The sequence below is a fragment of the Neodiprion lecontei genome, chromosome 1 (genome assembly GCF_021901455.1).
Source record: "Neodiprion lecontei isolate iyNeoLeco1 chromosome 1, iyNeoLeco1.1, whole genome shotgun sequence".
Classification (NCBI taxonomy): domain Eukaryota; kingdom Metazoa; phylum Arthropoda; class Insecta; order Hymenoptera; family Diprionidae; genus Neodiprion; species Neodiprion lecontei.
In genome coordinates, this window is record NC_060260.1 from 29,432,194 (window position 1) to 29,457,201 (window position 25,008).

At 37.6% G+C, this 25,008-nt stretch overlaps 3 protein-coding genes across 5 annotated transcripts in view; 2 read left to right on the top strand and 1 right to left on the bottom strand.

The window, feature by feature from the left end:
• Positions 1-5,226: 5,226 nt before the first annotated feature.
• Positions 5,227-14,611, top strand: LOC107220143 (ATP-dependent RNA helicase DHX30). The gene is made up of 12 exons (XM_015658609.2): positions 5,227-5,461; positions 5,602-5,710; positions 5,951-6,648; positions 6,778-7,172; positions 7,299-7,582; positions 10,313-11,311; positions 11,456-11,797; positions 12,156-12,400; positions 12,604-12,820; positions 13,029-13,218; positions 13,475-13,557; positions 13,646-14,611. The coding sequence occupies exons 1-12, from the start codon at positions 5,317-5,319 to the stop codon at positions 13,860-13,862; spliced, it is 3,924 nt and encodes a 1,307-aa protein (XP_015514095.2). The 5' UTR covers positions 5,227-5,316; the 3' UTR covers positions 13,863-14,611.
• The window catches only part of LOC107220136 (HIV Tat-specific factor 1 homolog), a 48,496-nt gene continuing 37,222 nt past the window's right edge, over positions 13,735-25,008 (top strand). The window contains exon 1 of the mRNA XM_046729975.1: positions 13,735-13,868. The gene's annotated coding sequence lies outside the window, so the exon portion shown is untranslated. The remainder of the gene's footprint in view (positions 13,869-25,008) is intronic.
• On the bottom strand, positions 14,145-24,949 carry LOC107220110 (X-linked retinitis pigmentosa GTPase regulator). 3 transcript variants are annotated; one of them, XM_015658549.2, is made up of 12 exons: positions 24,896-24,949; positions 22,626-22,751; positions 19,126-19,218; positions 18,973-19,035; positions 18,296-18,619; positions 17,912-18,064; positions 17,586-17,750; positions 16,889-17,010; positions 16,727-16,807; positions 15,657-16,647; positions 15,493-15,578; positions 14,145-15,393 (listed from the first exon to the last, which is right to left on the bottom strand). In XM_015658549.2, exons 1-12 carry the CDS (start codon positions 24,924-24,926, stop codon positions 15,370-15,372), a joined length of 2,259 nt encoding a protein of 752 aa, XP_015514035.2. In that variant the 5' UTR covers positions 24,927-24,949; the 3' UTR covers positions 14,145-15,369. The 3 variants fall into 3 exon arrangements, with proteins under 3 accessions (XP_015514035.2, XP_046585927.1, XP_046585928.1); XM_046729971.1 differs by having other exon boundaries at positions 15,493-15,596; XM_046729972.1 differs by lacking the exon at positions 18,973-19,035 and having other exon boundaries at positions 15,493-15,596.

Sequence of the window (25,008 nt, forward strand, 5' to 3'; positions counted from 1 at the left end):
GTGTAATCTGAATAAAAACCGAGTTACTGAAATGAAAACATCCTGCGAACGTTGAAGGTGAATTTCGTGTCCGAGTTTTCATTGTTTGGTGTAACTTCAGATTTCAGTAATGTCTACTTTTGTCTCTATGCGTGGAGTATCAATTTTATTATTTTTTTTGGCTGATTTTCGGTAAATGCGCAATCGCATTGTTAGTAAGTTTGTTCAGTCGGTTCAAATAGACAGCTACAGCATAAAAAGTGAGTGCAGTATCGAGTGTTAGTGTTATTGCGGTGCGGATTTTGTGGATTATAAGAGATTAGTGAAGATCTAAATTGTGTAAAAAGTGCGTCGCTTCACTAATAACCCTGAGATGCTACAAGAACTACTACATCTAAAAGCGTGGAGCAGCCCAGAGTCGAGGTAACAATACTTATTTGAGTTTTGGTCTTGCATAAAATGCAATGCAAAAATATGAAACTAGATAACAGTAATAATTAATTTGAAAACTGAAAAGCCAATTTGCTAAATTAATTCAAGTGTTCTATTTTGTTTTTCAGAGATTTAAGCAGAGACTTCCGAGTAACTTTTTCATTTCTCGGCAACGTTGGTGAGTTTGCATGTGTTAGGTTACGGGTATTTTCCCTGGGATTCCTCTGTCACGTGGCGTGGCGGTAACAATTGTTACACAAATCTTCGATTTCTTAGCTTCATGGATAGGCTCATTCGCGATGGCAACGTGCTTGACTTTGTCGAATAATTTTTTTTTGGCATTTAATTTACCATAGCCTACTTGAAGTTAGAAATTTTGCACGTTGCTAAAAGTGGAATGAGCATCGCGACAGGTAACCATCGCTTATTCGACACTCGCGAGATCGGATTGCGTTTCGTAACTGATGTAAAAATCTACACTTGAATTTACCCATGTCGTTTAAGTGGTGGGTTCACCTGAGGTTTGAACGAATTCTATTATTTACATTATTGTTAAATCGATAAAATTCCAAATTCTGGCATAACGTAACGTCATCCAATTGCATCATATATTATGTATAATTTTCAATTTTTTAACAGCCAACAAGTATTGATCAAGTGCTGGCTTAGTTCGCTTAGAAAAATGCTAATTGGCATACAGGATGTTTTTAATCAATTTTACAAAAGGTTAATGTACCGATAGTCTGCTAGTATTTAATAAAATAATACATACAGTACAGGGGTTGGCGGGATACAACCGCGATACTGTATTCTCAGTAGGCAGACTACGATACAAAAACATTTTGCTCCCAACAGGTAAACAACGAAAGTGTAAGTCAGTGACCACGGCGCAAATGATGAAGAATGATGTGTGTTGGAAAAAATGGAGAATCGTTTAGATCGAATATAGGTAACCGGGTAGGTAGGTGGACGTTCTGGGATCCGTCGCGAGGTTTATGCATGTGTGTGTGAGTTTCTCTTTTCCGTTGGGTGGTTCCGTTGGGAAGCAGGCGAGGGTAGGAAGGTCGCGATGAGCCGTGATGTTACTAACTTTTGTAATCCACAGCGTCAAACGATCACAGAAACTTTTTTCCCAAAAGACTCCGTATTCGAGTCTCTCGACCATTTGCAAGCATTTGATATTAACGAAATCGAATTTCCCATTTCTTATCACTCTACAACCATTTTTCAATCGTTATTCAATTCAATTATTTAGTCATTACCGATCAGTATTCCATTCAATTGATCTCTGTGATCGTCTGAATGGGCAAAACGCATTTCTGGACCATCTATCGCGTTCCGTGGTACGCTAGATGGGGAGAGATGCTGAGCTCGAAGACGTCGCGTCGAAGAGGACCGCCGACCGTCACGCCACACAATAATGCATGCCCTCCAACCTCCCTCCCGATATCGCTTTGTATTCTGAGAACAACAATCCGCATAGCAATGTATCTAATTTAAAAAGATGCAGATGTGGATTGGGTTTCTAGAGAATTTTCAGGACAAGTTCCCGATAATACAAATTCTTTAATAGTTTAATCTGTCGCGGCCTTATTGCGCGCAGATTAATCACGAGAATTGTACGCAGCTTTTTGCGTGTAAATTAATAACCGGTATCGGACACGTTTTTTTGCGCGTCCATTTTGCAAATAGTATATGAAAAAAGTTACGCACTCTCTATGTGCTGATCTTTCAGCTCTTCGGTCAATTTTTTGACGAATAATAAAGTTTTCTAGTTCCATGCCGCCTTTTGCGCGTGGACTTGATACTTTTCAGTTATGAGAGAAAGTGCGGCATTTGAAAACCTGCGCTCAACGCGCAGGAAAAAAAATCTCGATAGTGTATACTGATAATGGAGAATATTGTTGTAAGCATTTATGAAACATGTCTAAAATGTACAGAAATACTTGTTTAACTGATCGTATTATTTTCTGTTTCACAGAAACAAAACTAATTTTTCAACAAATGCACTGAGAACTGTAGAATGTTCAGTCGAAAAAGATATTCACTTTAATAACCATAGCAGAAAAAGATGTTTCAATAAATTTAGAATGTGTTTTTTTCATCAATACAACTAATAATTTAAGCAACGAATATTAAAGCGAATATCATCTTGGACTCGACCCATTTTTTGTCAGTGTTATGGACTTATGTGATTGTGCTAACCATACCTTCATCTGTTTCAGCTAATAAAACTTTTAGTCTGTTTCAGATGATCAGATTTTCTGTTTTTTCAGCTAATCAAACTTTTTGTCTGTTTCAGCTAATAAAACTTTCTACCTCTTTCGGTTAATCAAACTTTTTGTCTGTTTCAAATCAAACCTTTTGTTTGTTTCAGCTAATTAAACCTTATGTCTGTTTCAGGTAATCAGACTATCTTTATCAGCTAATCAAACTTTTTGTCTGTTTCAGCTAATCAAACGTATTAACTTTTTAGCTCATCAAACTTTTTGACGTTTTAGCTAATCAAACCTTTTATCTGTTTCAGCTGCTAATCAAACCTTATGTCTGTTTCAGGTAATCAGACTATCTTTATCAGCTAATCAAACTTTTTGTCTGTTTCAGCTAATCAAACGTTTTAACTTTTTAGCTCATCAAACTTTTTGACGTTTTAGCTAATCAAACCTTTTATCTGTTTCAGCTGCTAATCAAACCTTATGTCTGTTTCAGGTAATCAGACTATCTTTATCAGCTAATCAAACTTTTTGTCTGTTTCAGCTAATCAAACGTTTCAACTTTTTAGCTCATCAAACTTTTTGACGTTTTAGCTAATCAAACCTTTTATCTGTTTCAGCTGCTAATCAAACCTTATGTCTGTTTCAGGTAATCAGACTATCTTTATCAGCTAATCAAACTTTTTGTCTGTTTCAGCTAATCAAACGTTTTAACTTTTTAGCTCATCAAACTTTTTGACGTTTTAGCTAATCAAACCTTTTATCTGTTTCAGCTGCTAATCAAACCTTATGTCTGTTTCAGGTAATCAGACTATCTTTATCAGCTAATCAAACTTTTTGTCTGTTTCAGCTAATCAAACGTTTCAACTTTTTAGCTCATCAAACTTTTTGACGTTTTAGCTAATCAAACCTTTTATCTGTTTCAGCTGCTAATCAAACCTTATGTCTGTTTCAGGTAATCAGACTATCTTTATCAGCTAATCAAACTTTTTGTCTGTTTCAGCTAATCAAACGTTTTAACTTTTTAGCTCATCAAACTTTTTGACGTTTTAGCTAATCAAACCTTTTATCTGTTTCAGCTGCTAATCAAACCTTATGTCTGTTTTAGGTAATCAGACTATCTTTATCAGCTAATCAAACTTTTTGTCTGTTTCAGCTAATCAAACGTTTTACCTTTTTAGCTCATCAAACTTTTTGACGTTTTAGCTAATCAAACCTTTTATCTGTTTCAGCTGCTAATCAAACCTTATGTCTGTTTCAGGTAATCAGACTATCTTTATCAGCTAATCAAACTTTTTGTCTGTTTCAGCTAATCAAACGTTTTAACTTTTTAGCTCATCAAACTTTTTGACGTTTTAGCTAATCAAACCTTTTATCTGTTTCAGCTGCTAATCAAACCTTTTATCAATTTCAGCTTATCAAACCTTTTATCTCTTTCAACTAATCAAACTTTTTGACTGTTGCAGCTAATCAAATCTTCTGTCCGTTTCAATTGATTTGTCACTTTGTTCGTTACTTATATTTCTTACTCATCTAAGCTAATTATATTTTTGTCTGTATCGACACATGTCACTGATTGTATTTTCATCTGTTCCAGGTAACTGAGTTTTATTGACTATAATGAAAAATCAACGTTTCAATTTTCAGGCTTAGGTCTGGTTGTACAACCGTTCATACATAATCAAAACAACTATCTTTTATCCATAATTAGAACAGTTATCTTTCATCGATAATAAATAGTCAGCGGGTTATATGAACTAAAATATTTCGAACAAACTGCGAATATACGCGAGAACAAATTTATTGGAAAAAACAAGTTATCATAATAACATGTGAAAAAAAGTCATGTGCAATTTTTGGAAGAACGTAAGATCGATCTTGCAAGTATTCTCCGTGGAGTAGGCCTACTGGGGATACCACGTAAAAAAAAACGCGCCAGATGCTCTACCGCTCGCGGTGGTGTGGAAACGAGTACAAGTGAAATTATTTTCACTGGACAAATACTAACATGTAGTTTTTCAAATGATAATTTTATTTAAATCATGCTTCGATAATGTGTAACGCGTGTGAAATCGTAATACATTCGGATTTCACTAGTTTAGGCAGAGTGAATTCCACGTAAAAACATTTTTCTTTTTGATAAATTTCGTTTTATAATTAAAGTCAACAAGGTGCACATAAACTTTTAGTAATTTAGAGTTTGGAAATCCAACATATTTCTATTTATTGTGCATCTATTTAGATAATATTATTTTTGCCGATATTTTGGAGTTATATTGACATTGCTGAATTTGACCCAAATGAATTTGCGTAGTTGAAAAGTATACGGCGTCCCTACGGGGTTATATGAAAATTTCAGCCTGTTCTCGTTCGTCATTCCATTGGCATACTATTCGACTCTGTATGATCTGTGTACACGCGGTGAGCGATGGTAAATTCAGTTCGTTTCGGCTCTACCTACCGACCGCTTACCGGATTGCGTTGCGCGTGAAGCAACGGCCTCTGTGACGATCGAAATTAGTACCGAAGAAAACGTAGTTTGTGTTGGCGCGGCCATACTTGCCGGGTACAAAAAACCTGAGTAAGACCTTTCTGTCTTGCTAGTTCTCGGTAGTTTTCTGCTATTTCTTCCGCATTGTGCACGCGTTGCACATTGGGAACTACACTGCTGATTTACGAAACGACGGCGACGATGTTGTCTATCGCAAAGGATTCGTTGAAAAAGTCTCACAATTTTTATGTATACAACAAATCATTCACTTGCATAACGTCTCTGCGTGCAAAGTTTACGCGGCATGTCGAAAAGACCCAGTGTCACGAATCGTGCGCGGAAAATGGTACGTTCCTAATGCCGAGAAGTTTAAATAACCTATAAGCATGATGCAATTACAAAAGTGTGAATTCTTGCTTAACAAAAGTTTTCATTGGATAAAGTCCTCGTTGATATGTTCGAAATTTTATCTTTATAATGTTTCAGTCATCCGTCAGCCAAATCACAACACGAAACAAGAGGTAACGATGCAAAGTTCTTCCTCTCATCAGCAGACAATGTACGACCAGAAGGATTTTTTTACTTCTGCACAAAGGTAATATTCGTGACTAGCACACAATTTATGCTCATTTATTCTACACTACAATGTTTTCTTGCAAACAAAACCAGCTCATTCTCAGGCTATTTCATTTTTGCAATAATACTGATCGTCAGCACCAAATGTTGGAAATAACTTGCCATCAACTTTACTCACATATATATTTATGATTAATATGATTCGAAGAATAAATACAAAGCCTGGATTGAATTTTTATTTCAGTATTCTTTCTTGCAGGTCTCACGGTAAAGAAATCGAACAGAACATACTTGATGTATTGTTGGCCAATCTTCTGAAAGCTAATGGTATAGACAAGCAGGGTACCTTCTTACACAAGACGATGAGCCATCTCATGGCTGTGAAACTGCAAGCGATACGTACCACTTTGGAGGATAACTTAAAATTACCTCCTTCCGTGCTATATGTGAATAGAACAATTGATCGATACAAAAAACATGAGATACCTTATTTTAAGGCATCAAAGACAGAACAATTTTTGAGAGAAAACGATTCAAGGGCAATGTTATTGTCTAAGAAATTGACAAAAAGTCCTGCTTTGAACTGCATCAACACGTTTCATACCAGTGCATTAAACAGAGTTTCTTTTGATGATGAAATGAACAAAAAAATGCATAATCAAAGGTCACTTGCCAAAGACGACAATGTAGATTTTAATCATCAGCATGAGGATCACAATGATGATTTTCATTTTGAATCAGTAAATTGGTTGAAAGATGAATCAAATAATAAATTCCGTCCAAATGACAAATTGGAAAATGATTCCTTGGCAGAAGCAATGGATTCCTTTGTGGAGAGAACTGTAAGAAGAAGGCATGTGAAAAGACATTCTCAAACCTTACATTCAGGTTGTAGCAAAGAAGATCAAAATAAGGGCATGTCAGATACTGCAAAAAAAGTTACCGTCAGCCAGGAAAGTATGTCTTTCAGTAGCTTCTATTACTAAAAAGTTGTTAGCAAGTGAATTACGCACTTTTATTTGAATAATTTCACATTTCAAATAACTCAGTAAACTCTACGTGAATCAACTGGCTTATTATTTACAGAACTGGAAAAGTTGTACCCAGATCCACGAAATGCGATGAATAAAATTTATTCCATTGTCAGCACAGAATTCAAAGATCCAAAGTACATGGTGAAAGTAAATTTTGAATCTATATTGCCAAACAAGGGTAAAATAAGAATCTGGCAAGCTACCTACAATGTATTGTGGCCAAGTGAAATGAGTTTCACGGCTATAGCTAAAACAAAAGCAGCTGCTTCTAGCGCAGCAAGTCTTAAGTGCTTACAACATTTGGTATCAAATGGAAATGTGAAAAATGGTGTGCCAATGGTTTATGGCCCTAATGAAATTAACGATATTATGAATTCACCAATCAGAATAGAAATTCGGCCAAAGTTAATTGAGAGTGTAAATCAACTTCTAGATCGTTACAGTGAGGTACGCATACTCAATATGTCTAGGCTTGTGATTCGAATCTTAAAACTTATTTACAATGATAATTTGTAGAAATATACATTTATTCATTAGTGGATACATTTTAAGCAAAATTTCCCTTTGCTCTAGGATATAGCACCACTTTTGAGGAATTCAGAAGCTGAACCAAATAATATTAACTCATCACAAATTGAAATGATTGACAGTGACGAAGATATTTACGAAGGCGAAGCGATTTCACCCACAGTAACCAATATGATTCAAGCATCTGATCGCTTACTTGATCCACTTAGAGCAACACCATTAATCCAACATAGTAAAGCGACTCTGGATAAACGAGATATGGAAATGTATCAGAGACTCAAAGCAAGGCAAACTGACAGCCACATCAATTTACCCATCATGAAGTACAGGTGAACTGATTAAGATTGACTAAGAATTTTGAAAAGTAGAGAAAAAATTGTTGAAACCCCACAAATTTAAAGTCTCTAAAAGCTTTGAATCTTGCACTCTTTTATTGGAGATTTACTATTTTTATATTTTAAAATGATGGCTATGTCAATTGCTTTGTTTGTAACAAAACAATAAGCATGAATCACGTCGATGCCAACAAAAGTTTATTGGGGATCCATTGTACGCTAAGTCGGTGAGATTAAATATGATGAGAGTTAGAGAATATTTTATGCAAATATTACATTTTTCTTTATTAATTTCTGGGGAGAAATATATGAAATCAGGAAAAGTGTCAGAAATCAAGTTTTCTGGCATTAGACCTAGCTTTTTCGGAGTGTTTGGATCATTACAGCAAAATATTTTTTTTTTTTTTTTCTTTATCCAATCTGGGACAACTTTTTTGTTTTTTACACGAAAAAAGTCTTCAAAATTACCGATCTGAAGGCATCTGGCCACCCAAGTGACTTGGGAAATGGGTATATTCTAAAAAAAATTCATAAATTCGAAAGTTTAAAACGGAATATGTTTATCTTCGAACACATAGTACAATACGATCTTACGAATACGTGAAATAAATTTCAGACAAAAATATTAAAAAATGTTAAGGCAACAGTAATTTTTGTACAGGTCCTCTGTATAACTGGCTAATTTTTATATCACACGATTTTTTTTGTAAGAGTTCATGTCGAGAATAATAGTATAGTTCTATAGGATTAAAAATTCTAGAGAAAATTGTATTAACAGAGATGTACGAGTTGATAAATTCCATAATTTGCACAACATTTCTCTGAAACTATACAATTGCAAAAAATGTGTTCTACCGTTGTTCAATCATGAGAAGAATTTCCCAACTTTTTTGCATTCACAGGATTTAATACCGAGGAATGGGAAGGAAATTGTGGAAACATGCGTATAACATTGAAAGTTTTCATGAATTTTACCCGTTTGCCGCTGATCTTTGCCATAGTCATTTTTAAACCGACGATTAAAAAAGAAAAAAAAGAACGTTGCGCGCGCACGTGGCGCGTGTATGACGTATGCATGTTATACGTATAATATGTATGTCAGAACCACGTGGTCCGAACGTCCTTCGCCTTGCCTCGCAAACGAAGGCGCATGTGGCAATGGGGGGCGACCTTGCGCGGGCTCACAACCTCCCTGCAAATTGGCTTATCGCCATTTCATATCGCGAATATATTCGCGAATGTGAGGGAGCGACACTTGTTTGCAAAATTGGGAACATCGTCATCATGACCTTGACCCACCAAATGTACAGCCAACCGGAGTTTTCTACCAGGTTGCCCGCATTTTTAGACTGCGGTGACCCTGGCCGGTTCTACCGCTTGGCAAACGAGGAAGCTCAAGCCTTCTCACCGGCCTTGGCCGGTGCTGGTGGCCGTCAAGTGACGATAAAATATACCCGGCGACCTCCAAGCCACGAGCTGACCGTGATTTTCGCGATACGTGGCCTCCAATCCTCATTTTTCAAACATTTGCGCTGATTGCGCTATGAACGTGCTCAAGAATTAGCCTTGACATGAAATTAAACTGCGAATTATGCAATCACCTTGCGTTTTCACGCGATTTCTTCAAACAATATTTTACTCACTTGCCCATCTAAATTAGATTTCTTAGTCGTGCATAATCGGCAGTAAGAATTGCAAAAATCATTTGAAATTTTTTACCGTTTGCAGATCGATCCTCCGTTGTAAATTACGATGCGTTATGCGCAAGTGTCATACGCATTCTTTTTATCTCATAATTTGCGAAGAATAAGTTTTCATCTTTATTCTAACGAAATTTATACGTATTTACGAGCATCTATCGGCATTGGCGATATCTGCGCGAACTCTATTTCGGTCGTATGGTATTCAAGTGGGGGAAGCGTGACGTGATTTGACGCGTATCTTCACCGCTTGACGATACGTAGGAATGTCAAATGACGTATTCATGACGCGCCGAAATCCTTGCGTGCGTATTTTCGAACCGTTTTAGATTCTGAACATGCCGACAATAGGTTCAATTTTAGCTAATACTGTCGCAGCAACATGCGGTAATGTGCGACAGTTCAATGAATTTGGTACGTTTAAGTTATTGCGCAATTTGATTATCGATTATACATTTATGCCAAATTATTGACGTGCATTGATAAAAATCGAACCTTTACGAATCCGTAATCTTCAATATTTATTTTATACGTGAAGGTAGTTTTATCGGCGTCCCTCAAATATTGAAATCCGGAAAAATTTAAAAACTTAGAAATTTTTGGAAAATTCCAAGTTACTTAGGCAATTTTACTAAAAATCCTATATCAGAGCGTAGTATTGATGCATTTCAAATTATTTGCTGATGTACTATATCCAACATAATTGGTGCTCGATGTTTATATTAAATAGCGTGTGTCATCAGTGTACAAGACACTTTACTGAATTAAAAAAACTAGGATTTGGCTGAATTGTTATGTATTCAGTTTTTATGTACAATGAAAAATACATATGCAACAACAATTTTTGAATTAGAAAATTTGAAGATACGTCAGAAAACTGTTGAGAAAAAATCCCTGATTTCACTAGTATGGTAAACTAGGAGATAGTTCATAAAAAATTTTATTCTGGTGCTGAAGCAAATATTTATAAATACCAACTGCTTGAAAAAATATGTAACGCTAATCATTTTTGTTTGCATTACAGAGAGGACATCATAAAACAAGTTGAAGATCAGCGTGTTTTGGTTGTGAAAGGTGAACCAGGCTGTGGGAAAAGTACCCAGGTACCACAGTTCCTCCTAGACCATTTTACAAACCATGGAAAAGGAACAAACTGCAATATCGTCATCACAGAACCACGTAGAATATCAGCAATTTCGTTAGCCAAGCGTGTGGCCGCTGAGAGAAACGAAAATTTGGGAGACTCTATTGGTTACCAAGTAAGATTGCAAAGTATCCCGCCAAGTGGGCCGAGTGGCGGGATTCTGTTCTGTTCAACTGGAATACTTTTGCGAAGATTGCAGAACAATCCTAACTTGGTTGGATGTTCACATGTAATTTTGGATGAAGCGCATGAACGGGACTTGAATACAGACGTATTGATTGTATTGCTGAACCGAGCATTGCAAAGAAATCCGAATCTGAAACTGATCATCATGTCTGCCACGATAAACGCTGGCTTATTTGAGAAGTACTTTGATTGCAATACGATCATGGTTCCTGGCTTTATGCACCCAGTGAAAATGCATTTCTTGGAGGATATAATGCGTCTTGGCATTAGGGATATAACGCATCAAGATATGAATCTACCAAACCCATCTGTAAACGCTGAACAACTAGGGAAATTAGTTGAGTGGATCTCAAAAAACAAACCCAACGGTGCTATCTTATGCTTTCTCCCAGGATGGTCTGAAATACTAAAAGTAAAACGATATTTAGAAGAGAGATTGAGCTCTAACACTCACCTGATTCTGCCTGTTCACTCACGGCTTCCTCATTCTGATCAGTTAATGATTTTCAATAAAGCACCTTACGGAATCAGAAAAATAATTCTCGCAACGAATATAGCTGAAACTAGTATAACTATTGATGATGTAGTATATGTTGTGGATTCTTGTGCACACAAGGAAGTCCGGATTCATCATGACACAGGTGGTTGTAGTATTGACAATCAATGGGTATCACAAGGAAATATAAATCAGAGGTAATTGATTAAATATATTTCTCGTAAATGTATTGTAAATTTATTTCACAAACTCCTGATTGAACGATAATGTTCGATCAGATAAAGATTTCATTTGGTTTTTCTTCTAAACTCGTACATTTTTTATACCATTTGTGTATCCAGGAAAGGAAGAGCTGGTCGTGTGCAGCCTGGTGAGAGCTACCATTTCATAACTAAGGATAAATATGAATCGCTTGACAAGTTCCCATTACCCGAAATTATGCGGGCTGAACTCCACAAAGCTGTTTTGGACTGCAAAACGTACACATCGGAAAAAGCAGCAGAATTTTTCTCTCAGATGCCTGAACCACCGAAAATAACATCTGTGCAGCATGCAGTTAACGAATTAATCGAAATTGGCGCGTTAAATAAGAACGAGGACCTGACGGCATTGGGAAAAAGAATTGCACTATTCCCTGTTGACCCTAGACTAAGCAAAGCTATGGTTTACTCTGCTATCTTTCAGTATGTATTAATTTTTTTCTGCTTATGCTGCTAGAGTTGTCCGGGAGTTCGCTTTGTTTTCTCACATATTCAAATTTGTACGCTCATTGTACTGGTAGATGAAATTGAAAGTGAAATCTTTACCAAACGTGTTTCACAGAGAGAGAGAGAGGTAGGTCGAGTTTGGGGTTGAAAGCAAGAGTGAAAGTAACCCACTGACACCGAAAGTGGGTTACCTCTTGATCTGCTAACACGATTGGAGCAACGATGTCAGGTCGCCAGAAGTAAAAGTGACATCGCTGCTCATTCTCTCACTTTTAATGTATACATGCATGTATGTTGGTATATTCTCATTCTAACCTGGTTTACCATTTTTCAGGTGCGTAAACCCAATTGTAACACTGACGTCGATACTGTCTTCAGACGTTGAAATATTCATGGATAGGTTATATGACAAATCACCAATGAGAAAAATAAAGGCTGAATTTGAGCCTATGAGCGATCATCTTGCCTTGGCTTGGCTATTCGAGCAATGGAATGTGTATGCCAATCAAAGCCAAAACGAAGCTTATCAATTTTGCAAAAAAGCGCAGCTTCAGTTTGGCAGGATGATGCTCTTGAAAGGTTGGTATTTGGAATTAAGTAATTTATTTTATACTTTGTTACTTCGGGTTGAATAAAACGAATTATATCCTGCAAAATTTATTTCGCTTTTCCTTGATATGCGGTATTTTTACAATCAAAGTATACGAACCGTTTCAAATTTCTCTTAGCAAATACGTGTTTTTCAGTCCATTCATTTTATCTTATTTCTGCTTGCATTGTAGACCTGAAAGATTTGTTCGGTCAGCATCTTGCTCAGTGCCGTATGATTGGCACGTACGAAAATTGGAAAGACTTAGGTTCACATCTAAACACAAATTCAACAAATGACGAATTGGTACGTGGTGTCCTCCTTGCTGGATTAGGAAGGGTGCTCCAGAGAAGAGATGGAGAATTTAAAAATGGTAGATTCAAGAAGGTTAAGAATGTTATGCTGATGCAGTAAGTACTCGTTGATTCTTATTGATTATACTAACGTAGCTCAGTGAATTTAATTAGGTGCATTAGATCTCTGTAAGAATAATCTATTCCACTTGATGGAGTATTTAGCTATGATTTCTATTCCATTTATATAGGTATTCAAATTATGGTGTGTCGGATATAAATTGTGTGTTTAGGCTTTTTAATACCGTAATCCATATGTTTACAGAGATGGACGGAGAGCAACTTTAACACCTGATAGCGTCAATTATAACAGAGAAAAATGGCCAAGTCCTTACCTCACCTACCAACGGCATGTTCACAGCAGTGAAAGAAGAACTACTCTTATTCGGGAAAGTAGTATTATTTCACCACTCACCGTCTTATTGTTCACTGAAGGAAATATTGAGGCACATAATGTAAGTTTTGTTTCGAACTTAAATTTCGTTTTGTAGTTAACGGAATGGAACTAAGTGTAGATGAATTGAAGGTTTAAGTTATACAATTTCTTCAACATTTGAGTACTTGACATCCAATTTGTTTATAGTACTATCTGTGACCATATACCATAACTATAGGTATATGGTACATTCAAGATTTCAAGTTCTGCTATCCATCTTCATGAAGCGAAGTAATTTTTATTCATTAATTTATTCCAACATCAAAATTTTACAGTATCGGAAAAACAAAGTCGAAACTACCGATGTCTTACTGACATTCCAAGATAAGAAAAACGTCCGGCTCATTTGCAGCGAAGAGTAAGAATGCGTTTTTAATTATTCCTCCACCTCAACTAATCTTTGTCCATTTTTCACTTTATTTATATTGTAACCATTATCTTTACAGAACTGCAGACTTGTTACTGAATCTGAGGAGTTCTTTGCAGAATGTAGTGCGTTACTTAATCGAAAACCAAGGTTTGGCTAATTGTGACGAGAACGTCAGGGCTATTGAGTCGTTTAAAAAGGAACTGTTCAATTTACTCTGTAAAATTTTAAACGAAGCAAATGGACTGGATGATCAATCTGAAGGGTCTATTCGTCAAGCTGAAGAAGAGTGGTAGTATCAAGTTAGTATGGTTTTTCTTCAAGAAACATACTTTCTGTTGGTGCGATACATGTTTTAATTGTGACATCCCGATCCAAAACTGGACTCTTTCAATATACGTTGTGGTCATTTGGTGAAGTTGAAAACAAAGTTTTTCGTGAGGGTTTCATGCCCTGCGCCAAGTGTTGTAGGGTGACCCAGTGACCCTATTATTCTTATGAAACGTCTACTTCACCGAATCCTCTCAGTGTAACACCGTATTAGTCCAAGTATAAGTCGAGGTTTTTTGTCGCCGATATTTCCGTAAAAATTCGTGCTTAAGTTATACGCGGGATTGACTTACACTCGGGACATGTTTGGAAATTTTATTTATCGCTGGAAAAAACTTATTTTTAACTTAAGTATTCATAAATATGTATAAAAAGGCAATATTAAAAAAAAATATTCCTGCTTCTGTGATGATAACATGTCATAAAATGCGACTTATATTCGATTCCTATAAAATATTCCTGGAAAGAAGTCGAAAAAATGGGAGGCGAATTATGTTCAGAATTGACTTATACTCAGGGTAATACGGTATTTGTTAATTTGAATAACGTCGTGAAAAGCTTTATTGAAAACTATTAAATTTAAGATAGTCCGTCAGCTGGATGTTGGACGAATTCATAGTTGATATGTATTATAATTTATTCAAGTATTATAATTGTTTCCTAGGATGTAGTATATAAATGTAAATTTGTATCAAATGAAGCAATTCTCAGAATACTTATTTCATGGCTATTAAACCACCGAAGCTTTAAGATTTATTGAGATAGATGGACTCTAGGGGTATTGCATAAAATTTTTCTCAGATTTGTTTTTTGTGGGTTGGACTGTTTGTATGTTCAGTAATTGGACCAGTCTACCAATGGGTTGAGATGTTTTGAGTTGAGGTAAAAAAGACGGATACTTCATACGATTCAGTGTTAATAAATTTCAGTTGGACATCTCGCATACAACTACTTTTGTAAAAATTGTGGAAACTTGGTTACTAGATCTAGTCACCTTGTTGCCTAAGAGTTTTGAATCTCCTTTTAGGAACTTTATGTCGCTAATAGTAAACTAATTGATGCTCAGACATTGTTTAAGTTGGCGCAGTATTGCATGCAGAGGTAGCGTTTCAGTGGACGTGTTGTAACTGCAATGACTAATACACAGACTGTTGAAATTTGTATAAAATGTTAGATTCACTTTGCAATTCTTTTTAATATTATCTCGTGTGATTTATTTTCATTTATTGTATATTATATTATTTATTACAAGATTAAATTATACTAAGAACAGCCTTAAATAAGTTAACGTTTTACACATCTATAATATTTTGATATTAGAGCAATATAAAGTGACATTGCTTGTATATAAAATGATGGTCATCACTTTCCTGTATAATTTTGATTTCGTTCACAACTTGGTCCCGAGCCCGGATCTTGTATAATTCATAAAAAAATATAATAAAATATAACTTCACGTCCAAGTCGTCTCAGTTACAGCACGGTACACGTCTTTGACTGGAAACAAAATAATCAATTACGAAAGGTAGAAAGTACATAGAACGCTCCGAAAATACGTCGTATAAACAAAAGTACAGAGTTGTCCACGATGCTTACTTTCACTTTTGAATTAGATGCACTGCCTCCATTAACGCCATTTTGCAATTCCTGTTTTTTCCCTTTGAATAGTTTCGCAATTTTTCCTATAACACGAAACGTTTCTGTTTTTATTGGTATTGTATCGGGGAAAAAATTGTTTTACCTAATAGAAATTCACCTACCTGTTTTTTGCGGCGGAGGTTCTATTACATCAGCATCGTCCTGCGCCGTTGCCGTCTCTCCTTTTTCCTGTTCCTTTTCAAGTTCTTCTTCGTGTATATTGTTCTCTTTTTCTTCCGTTTGTCGATCACTGTCTGAAACCGGTTGTTCTTCTCCATTTATTGATCGAGCTGTTTTAGAACTTCGCCGCGTATCCGATTTCTTAATCGTTTCCTCAAGCTCATGAATTTGATTGTTTTCTTGAAAAGGACTTTTAGAATCCCCAGTTCCATTCATCGACACGTTACCGGCGCTTTTTGCGGATTTGTTCGAAAGCGATGCACTCTTCCCTTCTTTCACCGCTTCATCCGACAGACCAGATTTTTGTCTAGGTGGCTTAGGAGGAGGGATTTGATGTTCGTCCATGGGAGATGCTGGCTTTTCCATTGCCAAGGCAGAGCTAACGGGTGATTTAATTTGCCTATCAGTCGATCGATTACTTCTCGCTGAAATGGTAGATCTCAAACTAGCGGTCGCTGATTGCATCCTTTCCACCGATTGCTCGGCGTTGTCTACTCTTCCAGAATCGTCTTTGTTCGTCTGATTGTTGTTCGTTGTTTCGTCAGTTTCGTTGGCTAGTTCGTTCAGCAATTCTTCAGTCTTATTCTCTTCCTCTATATAGTCGGCGAGCTTTTTAGGGAATTCCGGTTTCTTAATATTGTTCATCGCGTCTGTAACACTGCCCATCATACCCTCGGCGGTTTTTTTCACCACCTCGACGTCTTTCTTGACGGTATCGGTAACATTTTTCACCACGCTTTCGACGTTGCTCTGTAGTTCCGTCTTCGCATTCGTCAAAGTGTCCTTCACCTTATCCTTCGTCTCTGTAATGCTATTTTCAACAGATTTTATCGCGTTGTCGAGATCGTTCTTGTCTGGCAATATGTCACCTGCAATTCGACCAAGCGCCGCGATCTTCAACGGTGGCAGAGAATTCTTCCTCGCGACGTGTTCCTGAAATCCGAGACTTGGACTTTATACTCCGCGACAATGATTAAACATACTAAATTTTTTTTGATGTATCGGAATTTACCGGTTCCACACTGGCAGGCTCTTCCTCAACTTCTTCGCGTCTTTTGCCGATGAGAATTGTGTGACAACCGCCGCATGAGACCTATGAAACAATTTACAAATTTGTCAATGGCGGTCGAAATTTCACAACAAATATTGCAGTAACATATGTAATTGGTCATACATCGGTTATCATGAGTTCTTCATATTTAGCCCCATACGTTATTTCGTGGACGTTGTTTTCATTTTCTTCAAGACCGAGTTTCCCGTGTCTTCCATCGCCGCACATAAACAGCTTGCCAGATTCTGTAAAAATCATGTATTTTGTTTAAAGAAAAAAAACCGTGAGTCTACGGCACTCAATATTTCGTTCTTAAACGTAACTTCGTTTTTTCTTGAATATGCCAACATTCTTTCCGTCGACTACCCAGGTAGCACATATCCAATTTGAAATTTTTTATTTAGGTTTAATTGAATGCGACTAAGTTTGGACTCTAACTCTGATTTTTATGATACCCAAAATTGAGTTATACTTCGTACAAGTTCAATTCTTGCCTATAAAAAATCTCCGGTTAAGCAATTCGACACAATATTATAAACGAAAAAGCCACAACGTAGATAATGATGGTTAAGGGTCATTGTTTTAATTGCCGAATACTCAAACCGGAATAAAAATAAGTCAAACGCGTCGTGAAATTTTTTCTTCTTCCGTCTTTTATCAAATTTAATTTGGGTTTCATAACTTTAAATCTTGTAGCGCGTAATGCTAGCCTTTTAAATTTGTACCCCCAGTCCAACTAAAATCCTGTTTCTTGATCGATGATAAAAATGCAGGAAGCATTTTTCCGTCATTATCGGTACACGCAATATTTATTACCTACCCGTAACTAAAGCCGTGTGACTTTCTCCGGCTGCGATTTCGGTGATAACTTCTCCCTCGGAAACGCCACGCGGAAGAAGCTTCGGCGTTTGTACTTCTGTTACGTCAACACCCATCCCTAATTGCCCGCTGACGTTGCTTCCGAAGCAGTAGAGTTCGCCGGTTTCTGAACGTGAAAAATTTAACGTTACGTCGCTGTTTTCTGTATCTTCGATTTCAGAGTAGCTGCATGAAGCACGGCAATTTCGATTCTTTCAAATCCTTTGCAGACAACTTCGAAGCAGCTCAACTCTGAACTAAATATATTGATAGCAATTTATCGTTTACCGGTTAGAACGAGACTGTGGTGTCCTCCACAAACGATCTTCGCAGCTGGACCCGGAAGCTGCAACTGTTTCGGAGCGGCTTGGGTAGAGAAGTTGACAACGATTCCTAGCTTGCCACTTTCAGCCTCGCCACAGACGTATATGAGGCCGCTTTCTTAAAAAATAATTAAACTTGATTGGTGAAAGGAAAGTGAGAAAGAGATTAAAAAATCCGAAAAAATATTCGCTGGTCAATGACCATAGAAGTAACTTTCTTGGAGATGAGCGAATACATTTTATTGACTAAACCTGTTTTTTTTTTCCATAGGATCAAAAGTATTTCTTATTACTCGTCAAACTGACAAGTGCTAACACTATAAGTTATTGATTCTTCTAGTATATGTACCGGTCAAAAACGCCGTGTGATAGTATCCGGTGCTGATCGCTTTTATGATTTCTGGAATCGGAACCTTCGTCGGCTTGTTGACTAAACCGGAAGTACCGGCCAGCCCTAACTGTCCCTCAAGATTACTGCCCCAGGCGATGACTCCCCCGTCACTGAGAAGTGCCATAGAATGATGAGACCCAGCGGCGACCTGCGATATGCTTGGTCCAGCCGATCCGCAATCGTAAATCAGAACAGGAGTAGTCGAACTGTCTCCAGCAGCCAATCCTCCGCGACCTAATTGACCTTCCTGGTCGCTTCCGCATGCAAAGATCTTTTGACCACCTGGACAATATGCCATATGCAATATACTTCACTTCCTTTATCTTTGTGATATATTTGTTATTATACTTTGCGATTTGGTGTGCGTTTGATATTCGAGAAACTCTCAAGTCGGACCTCGGGGACTTTTACCTGCTTGAAACCAGACGTCCGATCAGTCTCGGGTAGACGGGTTGCACGTATTCAAAGGACTCTTTCGTTTCTAATGAGTTTTCGGGTACGAGAGGATCGATAGGCGTATATATCTGTCTCTTGGTAATCGGGTGAAGTGTATCGTTCAATATAAGAGGTTGATGACCTTACGATCTTGTCAAATAGTGCTTAGATCGGAATTGATAAAGAAATCGAACGCTTACCAGTACATATCAGAGTGTGAGCTCTTCCGCACGCAACGTTAGTCACCTTTTCTGGTTTCAGGACTGAAAGGGGTCAATGATTTAAAAAAAGTAAAATACACGAAAGACGATGACTTTTTTTTGTATCTACAAAACGGTTCTCACGCTACTCACTCTTTACGCAAGACGGTTTGCTAACGTGGTTCTTGTGCCCGAGGCCCAACTGCCCCCAGTCATTGCTCCCGAAGACGAAAAGTCTGCCGCTTTCTGAAAAAGCAATGGTAGAAAATTATGTTCAATATTTTATGCTATTGAGTTTTTAGCTAACATATCGTTCACCGAGAAATGTTGAAGAAAAGAAAACCATTGAGGTAGTAACTACGAGGAGTGAAAATGTTTACTTCAAAGATAACGTTTTTCGCAGCGGCCTCGCATCCGATAGCGTGTATCTGTAGCCTTTACTTGAACGCGCATACAAGGAAACGAGTGAGGGTAATAAGCGCTTTTTCTTTTTTCTTCCTGAATTTACGAGTGGGCAGCCAACGTTACTTGGGCATAAGTTGTTAGCAGATTTAGAAGGGCAAGCGGTGCTTTTCTAATCGACTTATGTTAATTTGACTCAAGGTAGCTTTCGCTATAGCTACGAATGGTATGTGTAATGGTGGCGCGTTGAATACTTTTATACAGTTTTTTAAGTCACGATGAGTAATCACTTGAACCTGGTAATTGGCGTTAGTTTCTTTCACCGCGTGCGTCAGCGCGATTGCAAAATAAAAAAAATCACTTCGAACGAACAGAGTCGAAAGACATTGTTGATAATTTTCGACTAAATTCAAGACCTAAAAGCCGAGTTATTCTCCTTTTTTTTTGTGTGAAAATTAAACTTCAGTTTATCGACTAGCAAAAGATGGTTTTTTGGTAACACCTGCGATACGGAGCTTTTCCTTCCATAACCGTTATTCGCCTGCATCTTCTTCATCTAAAATGCTGCCCTTCTACTCGAAAGCTTCGCTGCACCTCACATGAGCGTTTGCAACGTTAACAGGCGTACAATATTTGCATTATTGATTCCCAGGCATAACTGGACAGTGGGAATTCGGTGTGCGTGTGTATATTGTGTGCAGAATATAGTGTGGACAGAACAATGTGCAGGAATAATGGTTTGCGCTGCTACGCGTCGGACCTAGCATCAGAAATTGCAAATCGGGTTAGCTTCGATCCTGAACTTTACACTCGCACCTCGGGTCCTGTGACTTTTGCTCTTTGTCCTGACAAGAACCGTACATTCTAATGAACGCGAAGGAAGGTCAGGTGAGGACGGGGTCGGTACAGGACCTTTTGCAACGTCGAGATTGCGTGAAGAGATAAGAATCCAAGCCGCGTTCTATATATAAAACTTCGCCGAAGCCGTGTATATGCTAATATATCCTTACCAATTCTATCGCGTCCTCAGAACCCCTGCGGTTATTTTTGGCTCATATAGTATACCACCTCTAATGCCGTTGTGTATTTTCTCGCCACTACGTGCGACCCCGAATTTTTCTTCAAACATGAAACTTTTTAATCCCGATGAGGTTCTACTGTTTTTCGGTGGTCTTTGAACTCACAGAGTAAAATAGCTGGGCATGTATGTGTGTACATACATGCATACCCATACTCGTAACAATAAGAATGTTATGCCATATTCAACTTTTCGTTCGCGTCGTCCAGTCATTCGCGACACGAGGACACGGTTGTTCCGTTAGGTATAGATTGCTCGGTATTGCGACTGCGATGTCGTCGTTACGTGACCGTTCCTCGGCTATAGTATACCGCGGTTCATCGAAGGTTTTTTTTTATCGGCCTGTTGATCTAACAATAAGTTTCAGCCAACGCATGCGAAACTCATAGATCAATCCCGGTGAATAGAACAAGTCATATGCTAATTCTCTTATCGCAGGGTTCTGCAATATACATGTATAAAGTATAATACACGTACACCATTCGCGTTAAGTTGCAAATTAATCCTATCTGCAACGCGATGGTATGTTTTAAAGGTATTGCCTCAGAATTTTGGGTAACTGTAGTCTTGCATGCACAAGAGGTATCGGTTATTTCGCGTTTGCAAAACTTGGGAAACTATTTTGTAAAGACATTCGTCTCTGCGAGCGAATATATATTTGTTTTTTTTTTTTTTTTTAAATCAGGATTCGCAGGAATATTGACGCTTGGGGAAAGTTCAGTGATAATACCCATGTAAAGTGAAAATGTGAACACGTGGCCGTTTGATTGAACAGCTGCTTGATATTCGTTCACGTATATCGATTTTTACGTAAATCATTTAGCTTGCCAGAACCTTAATCGATACTACGCATCACCTGTCGCATATGTCGGTTCCTCGTATACTTATATACGTATGGGTACACGTATGTACGTGTGGCACCATTACGTCTAAATCTAATCGCACAGTTCTTTTATCCGGGCAGCAGGCGCTACCATCAGGTGAGAAATACGGGTATATGTACATACGTGTTAAATTTACTGATTCTACACTGTTACTTGACCACGACGCGAAGCCATATTACGAGGACGGTAATTGCGAAGTGAAAATTATTGAAAAGCTACCTGTGCGCAGAAATTTAGTGTGTCTGTTGTGAACTTGTAGGTACTTTCTGCAGTTTTGAACATCGCTGCACTTTGGAGAGATTGACACATCCCAGTAACGATATGGTGAAGGTTTTGCAGATGCTTATAGTATTCAGAGGGAATTCCTGGAAAACTGGGAATTGGCGCTGAAATTGCCATTTTTACAGACACCCACTGAGAAACGAATTTAAAAAAATAAATTGACACAATGTCGAATTTTCAAGAACGTGAAAATCGATTTCATAGAATTTTTAAAATACACAGAAAGTGGAAGCATAGAAAAGTCAAATGGAGCTGTGATATAAAATTGTAACAACGAATAAGAATATAACGGAATTGTGACTGTTCTATATTCTGATTTTCTATACCTTACCTTTTGTTTTGACTTTTCTGTACTTCGGCTTTCTACATTTTGAAATTCTATGAAATACACTTTCGCGTACTTGAAAATACGATATTGTTTTCTCTTTATTGACTGATTTTTCTAAATTTTTGACGACACCCGAATTCATCAATTCTACACATCGTCGAATACGACGGTGTTCAATGTTGATTATATCATGATGACGCACAAACGCCGTAGAAATCATTTTATAAGAATATACGGGAGTTTTGAAAAAAATAACCGGGAATATACAGGAATTTTGAATTCTTATAATCGCTGGACGCCCTGTATTAGCTGTATACCACAGTGGCCTAAAAAGGAATACTAATTATTTGGCAAAAATTACGAGAATTAATAACTTCCGCTCAATTGGAGTTTCAAAGATGATGTCGAGGGTACAGGAAAAGTTACAAGCAAACGTGGTTTACAACTCTTGCTAAGAGAAATTTTTAAGTGAACATTGCATAGCCATTCGCCTTTTTCGGATATGCTATCTTTACAAATTATCGCACCGTGACGCTCGTCATCAAATTCCGATAACACGATATGGAAGGCTGGAAGGATTTATTGCCGTTTTCGGCATATGTAGGTGCAGAGGTACCGGAGTAAATTGCATGCCTGAAAAAATTTCAAGTCTAATCATTATAGCAGTGATGGCACTCACGGCATATGACGGCCGAGTGCTCGTCCCCGCAAACGATGGATACCACCGGGTCCTGTCGGATGAAAAAATGCGAAGCGAAGTTATCGGCAAATCTGCTGCGTCCGATAGTGAATACCGCCCCGGTATCTGAAACAGAAGATCTTTCCTTAACGATTCTCTAGTTGAGCTTGCAATTAGCGGTAACGTTGGGTCTTAGGTGCAATGATGAAGAGAACTTTTATTACTCCATCATCGTCGACTTGATGGCCGACTTTGAGAGCTTGTAATTTACTCTTTATGAATTTCAAGCGGGAGTCACGTCATTCGGGTATTTGCTGGCACGTTAAAACCACACATTATGTGCAATATCAGCTTCGAACGTTATCTACGGAATTCGAATAATTGTCTACCTTGGTGCTCTCGGGTAAACAAATCGTGTGTGCTTCTCGCTACGCGCTACCACACCGCTTAATCTGAACAAGTTTAAATTGAATGGAATGGTGCCGTTTGAATAGTTGTGAATAGTGGATTGGCATAGTTTTAAATTCGTCAGACTTCGCATTCCAGGGTGGCGACACGCTGGAAAAACGGGAATAGTCAGGGAAGAGCCAGGGAATTATAATGGTTTTCACGAAAAAACGTATTTTTTTTATAAATTGTTTTCAAACTTCAACCATGCTTCTTAAATTTAGCTAATCTCGCTTTCGGAAATGGTATTGTGCAATTTCAACCGTTTCCTCCCATGCCCCTCTAACTTCTGGTGTTTCTGGTCGTAAAAGCCATGCAACATTACGCAAGTTCCGTGGAAAAAGGTCAAAGGAATTCTAAATTTTTTCCGGCAAAAGTTAGGGAAAATTCGTTGCCACCCTGTATTCGCTTGATTGTTGTAACGAATTGTGAAATCGCGGGGAGAAAAGGAAAATGAAATTCGGGAACGAAACAGAGGTGAACAGGATGCATCAACGATCATATCCGCACATCAGACGATGGTGATGTGTAAAATAATTTTTTTTTAAATTCAAACTTTTGGATTTGGCGAGAGAAAAAGACCCAGTACCCTGCAGCCAATGTACCAATCCTGAAAAGATTGAGGTATAATTGATAATACTGTAATACAAGTAATAAAAACGTAATGATACGTTACACGCAAATTGTGATTTTCCTTAACTTTTTATCGCCGCGTTGATGGCGGTCGAAATGTCAACAGATTAGAAACTACGATTACATTGATTTACCACTTGAACGAAGTATTGCCAACTTTTCGCGGTATCGAGACGAATTAACCAACCGCTTTATCTGTCCTGTAGTTGGTGTACGTACGACACGTATGTGACAATAGACGTCATTATAACAAAAAAACAAACTTATATTCGGAATATATATGTATTTCTTAGGCCCCATATTTTTTAAATAAATGTCAGAGGGTGAAGGGAGCTTGCTAGTTTTACAAGTTTTAGGAGTGGAATTACGTCTCTTCAATAAATGTACCTATAAACGAACGTATAAGTCCGCGAAACTTTTTTCTATCAAATGTTCGCAACTTCGCAGATTTCGACGATAAGATTACTGAAATATTTGATGGAACAATAATGCACAGTGAATTTTTTCAACGTTATACTGTTCCAATTTCTGTACAAATTCGCATCGTTGTATTCAATCCTTTCAACTATTGAATTCCGTGGATCGAAATGAGAATTGGGAATAATTTTTTCAGCAATCTTCTATCTTGATGTGAATTTGCTTATACTGTTAATTGTCGGAATATTTCGATTTAGAATTTTTCCTAACCGCAAGTATAAAAATGTTTTTTTTTTTGGACCAGAAGAAAGAAAAATACGTCGAACAAATTACGATCTAGATGATCACTTTGGATGAACGGTAAAAGTCTTTCAGCAAGTTTGAATCTGATTGTCTATAGCGAATACTTTACATTTCCGTTATTCGAACGTGAAACAGATTTATAATGAAAAGAGAATATCAATTAATTGCTTCGAACTTAGTTTTCCCAGTAATGAGGGTAGGAACGAGTCATTTTATACCTATGGCATTGGTGTTGCGTCTAAGACCACGACTTTGATCTAGTTACTTGCTCATAACTTATTCACGATGAAATTATTCCGCCAACCGGCAATTACAACCGCGAGACACGTTTGATAAAAGAAAGAATACTTTTTCTTTGTAAAAATACGAAAAACTGTCAGCGTAAAAGTTCTAATATTAATAGGAATACAATGGATACCATAAAGCAAGGTAAATATCGTGTAAAATATGGAAAAAGTACGATCGCTTACCCGGTATGTTGTCTATATCCGGCAGACCCATGTTTGTGCCTTGTGTCGCGCAACCCGACTGACATTTGTGGCAACACCAACACCGCGTTGCCTAGCAACAGGAAATCAATTAA

Bases quoted from the DNA above. Each gene is read 5' to 3' on its own strand.
- LOC107220143 (XM_015658609.2), top strand. From the start codon at position 5,317: ATGTTGTCTATCGCAAAGGATTCGTTGAAAAAGTCTCACAATTTTTAT. The intron at 12,821-13,028 runs GTAAGTACTCGT...ATATGTTTACAG, and splicing joins AAGAATGTTATGCTGATGCA to AGATGGACGGAGAGCAACTT. The intron at 13,219-13,474 runs GTAAGTTTTGTT...AAAATTTTACAG, and splicing joins GAAATATTGAGGCACATAAT to TATCGGAAAAACAAAGTCGA.
- LOC107220110 (XM_046729971.1), bottom strand. From the start codon at position 24,926: ATGGGTCTGCCGGATATAGACAACATACCGG. The intron at 16,648-16,726 runs GTAAATTCCGAT...CTCGGATTTCAG, and splicing joins AGCCTGCCAGTGTGGAACCG to GAACACGTCGCGAGGAAGAA. The intron at 15,597-15,656 runs GTAGGTGAATTT...CAATAAAAACAG, and splicing joins ACCTCCGCCGCAAAAAACAG to AAACGTTTCGTGTTATAGGA.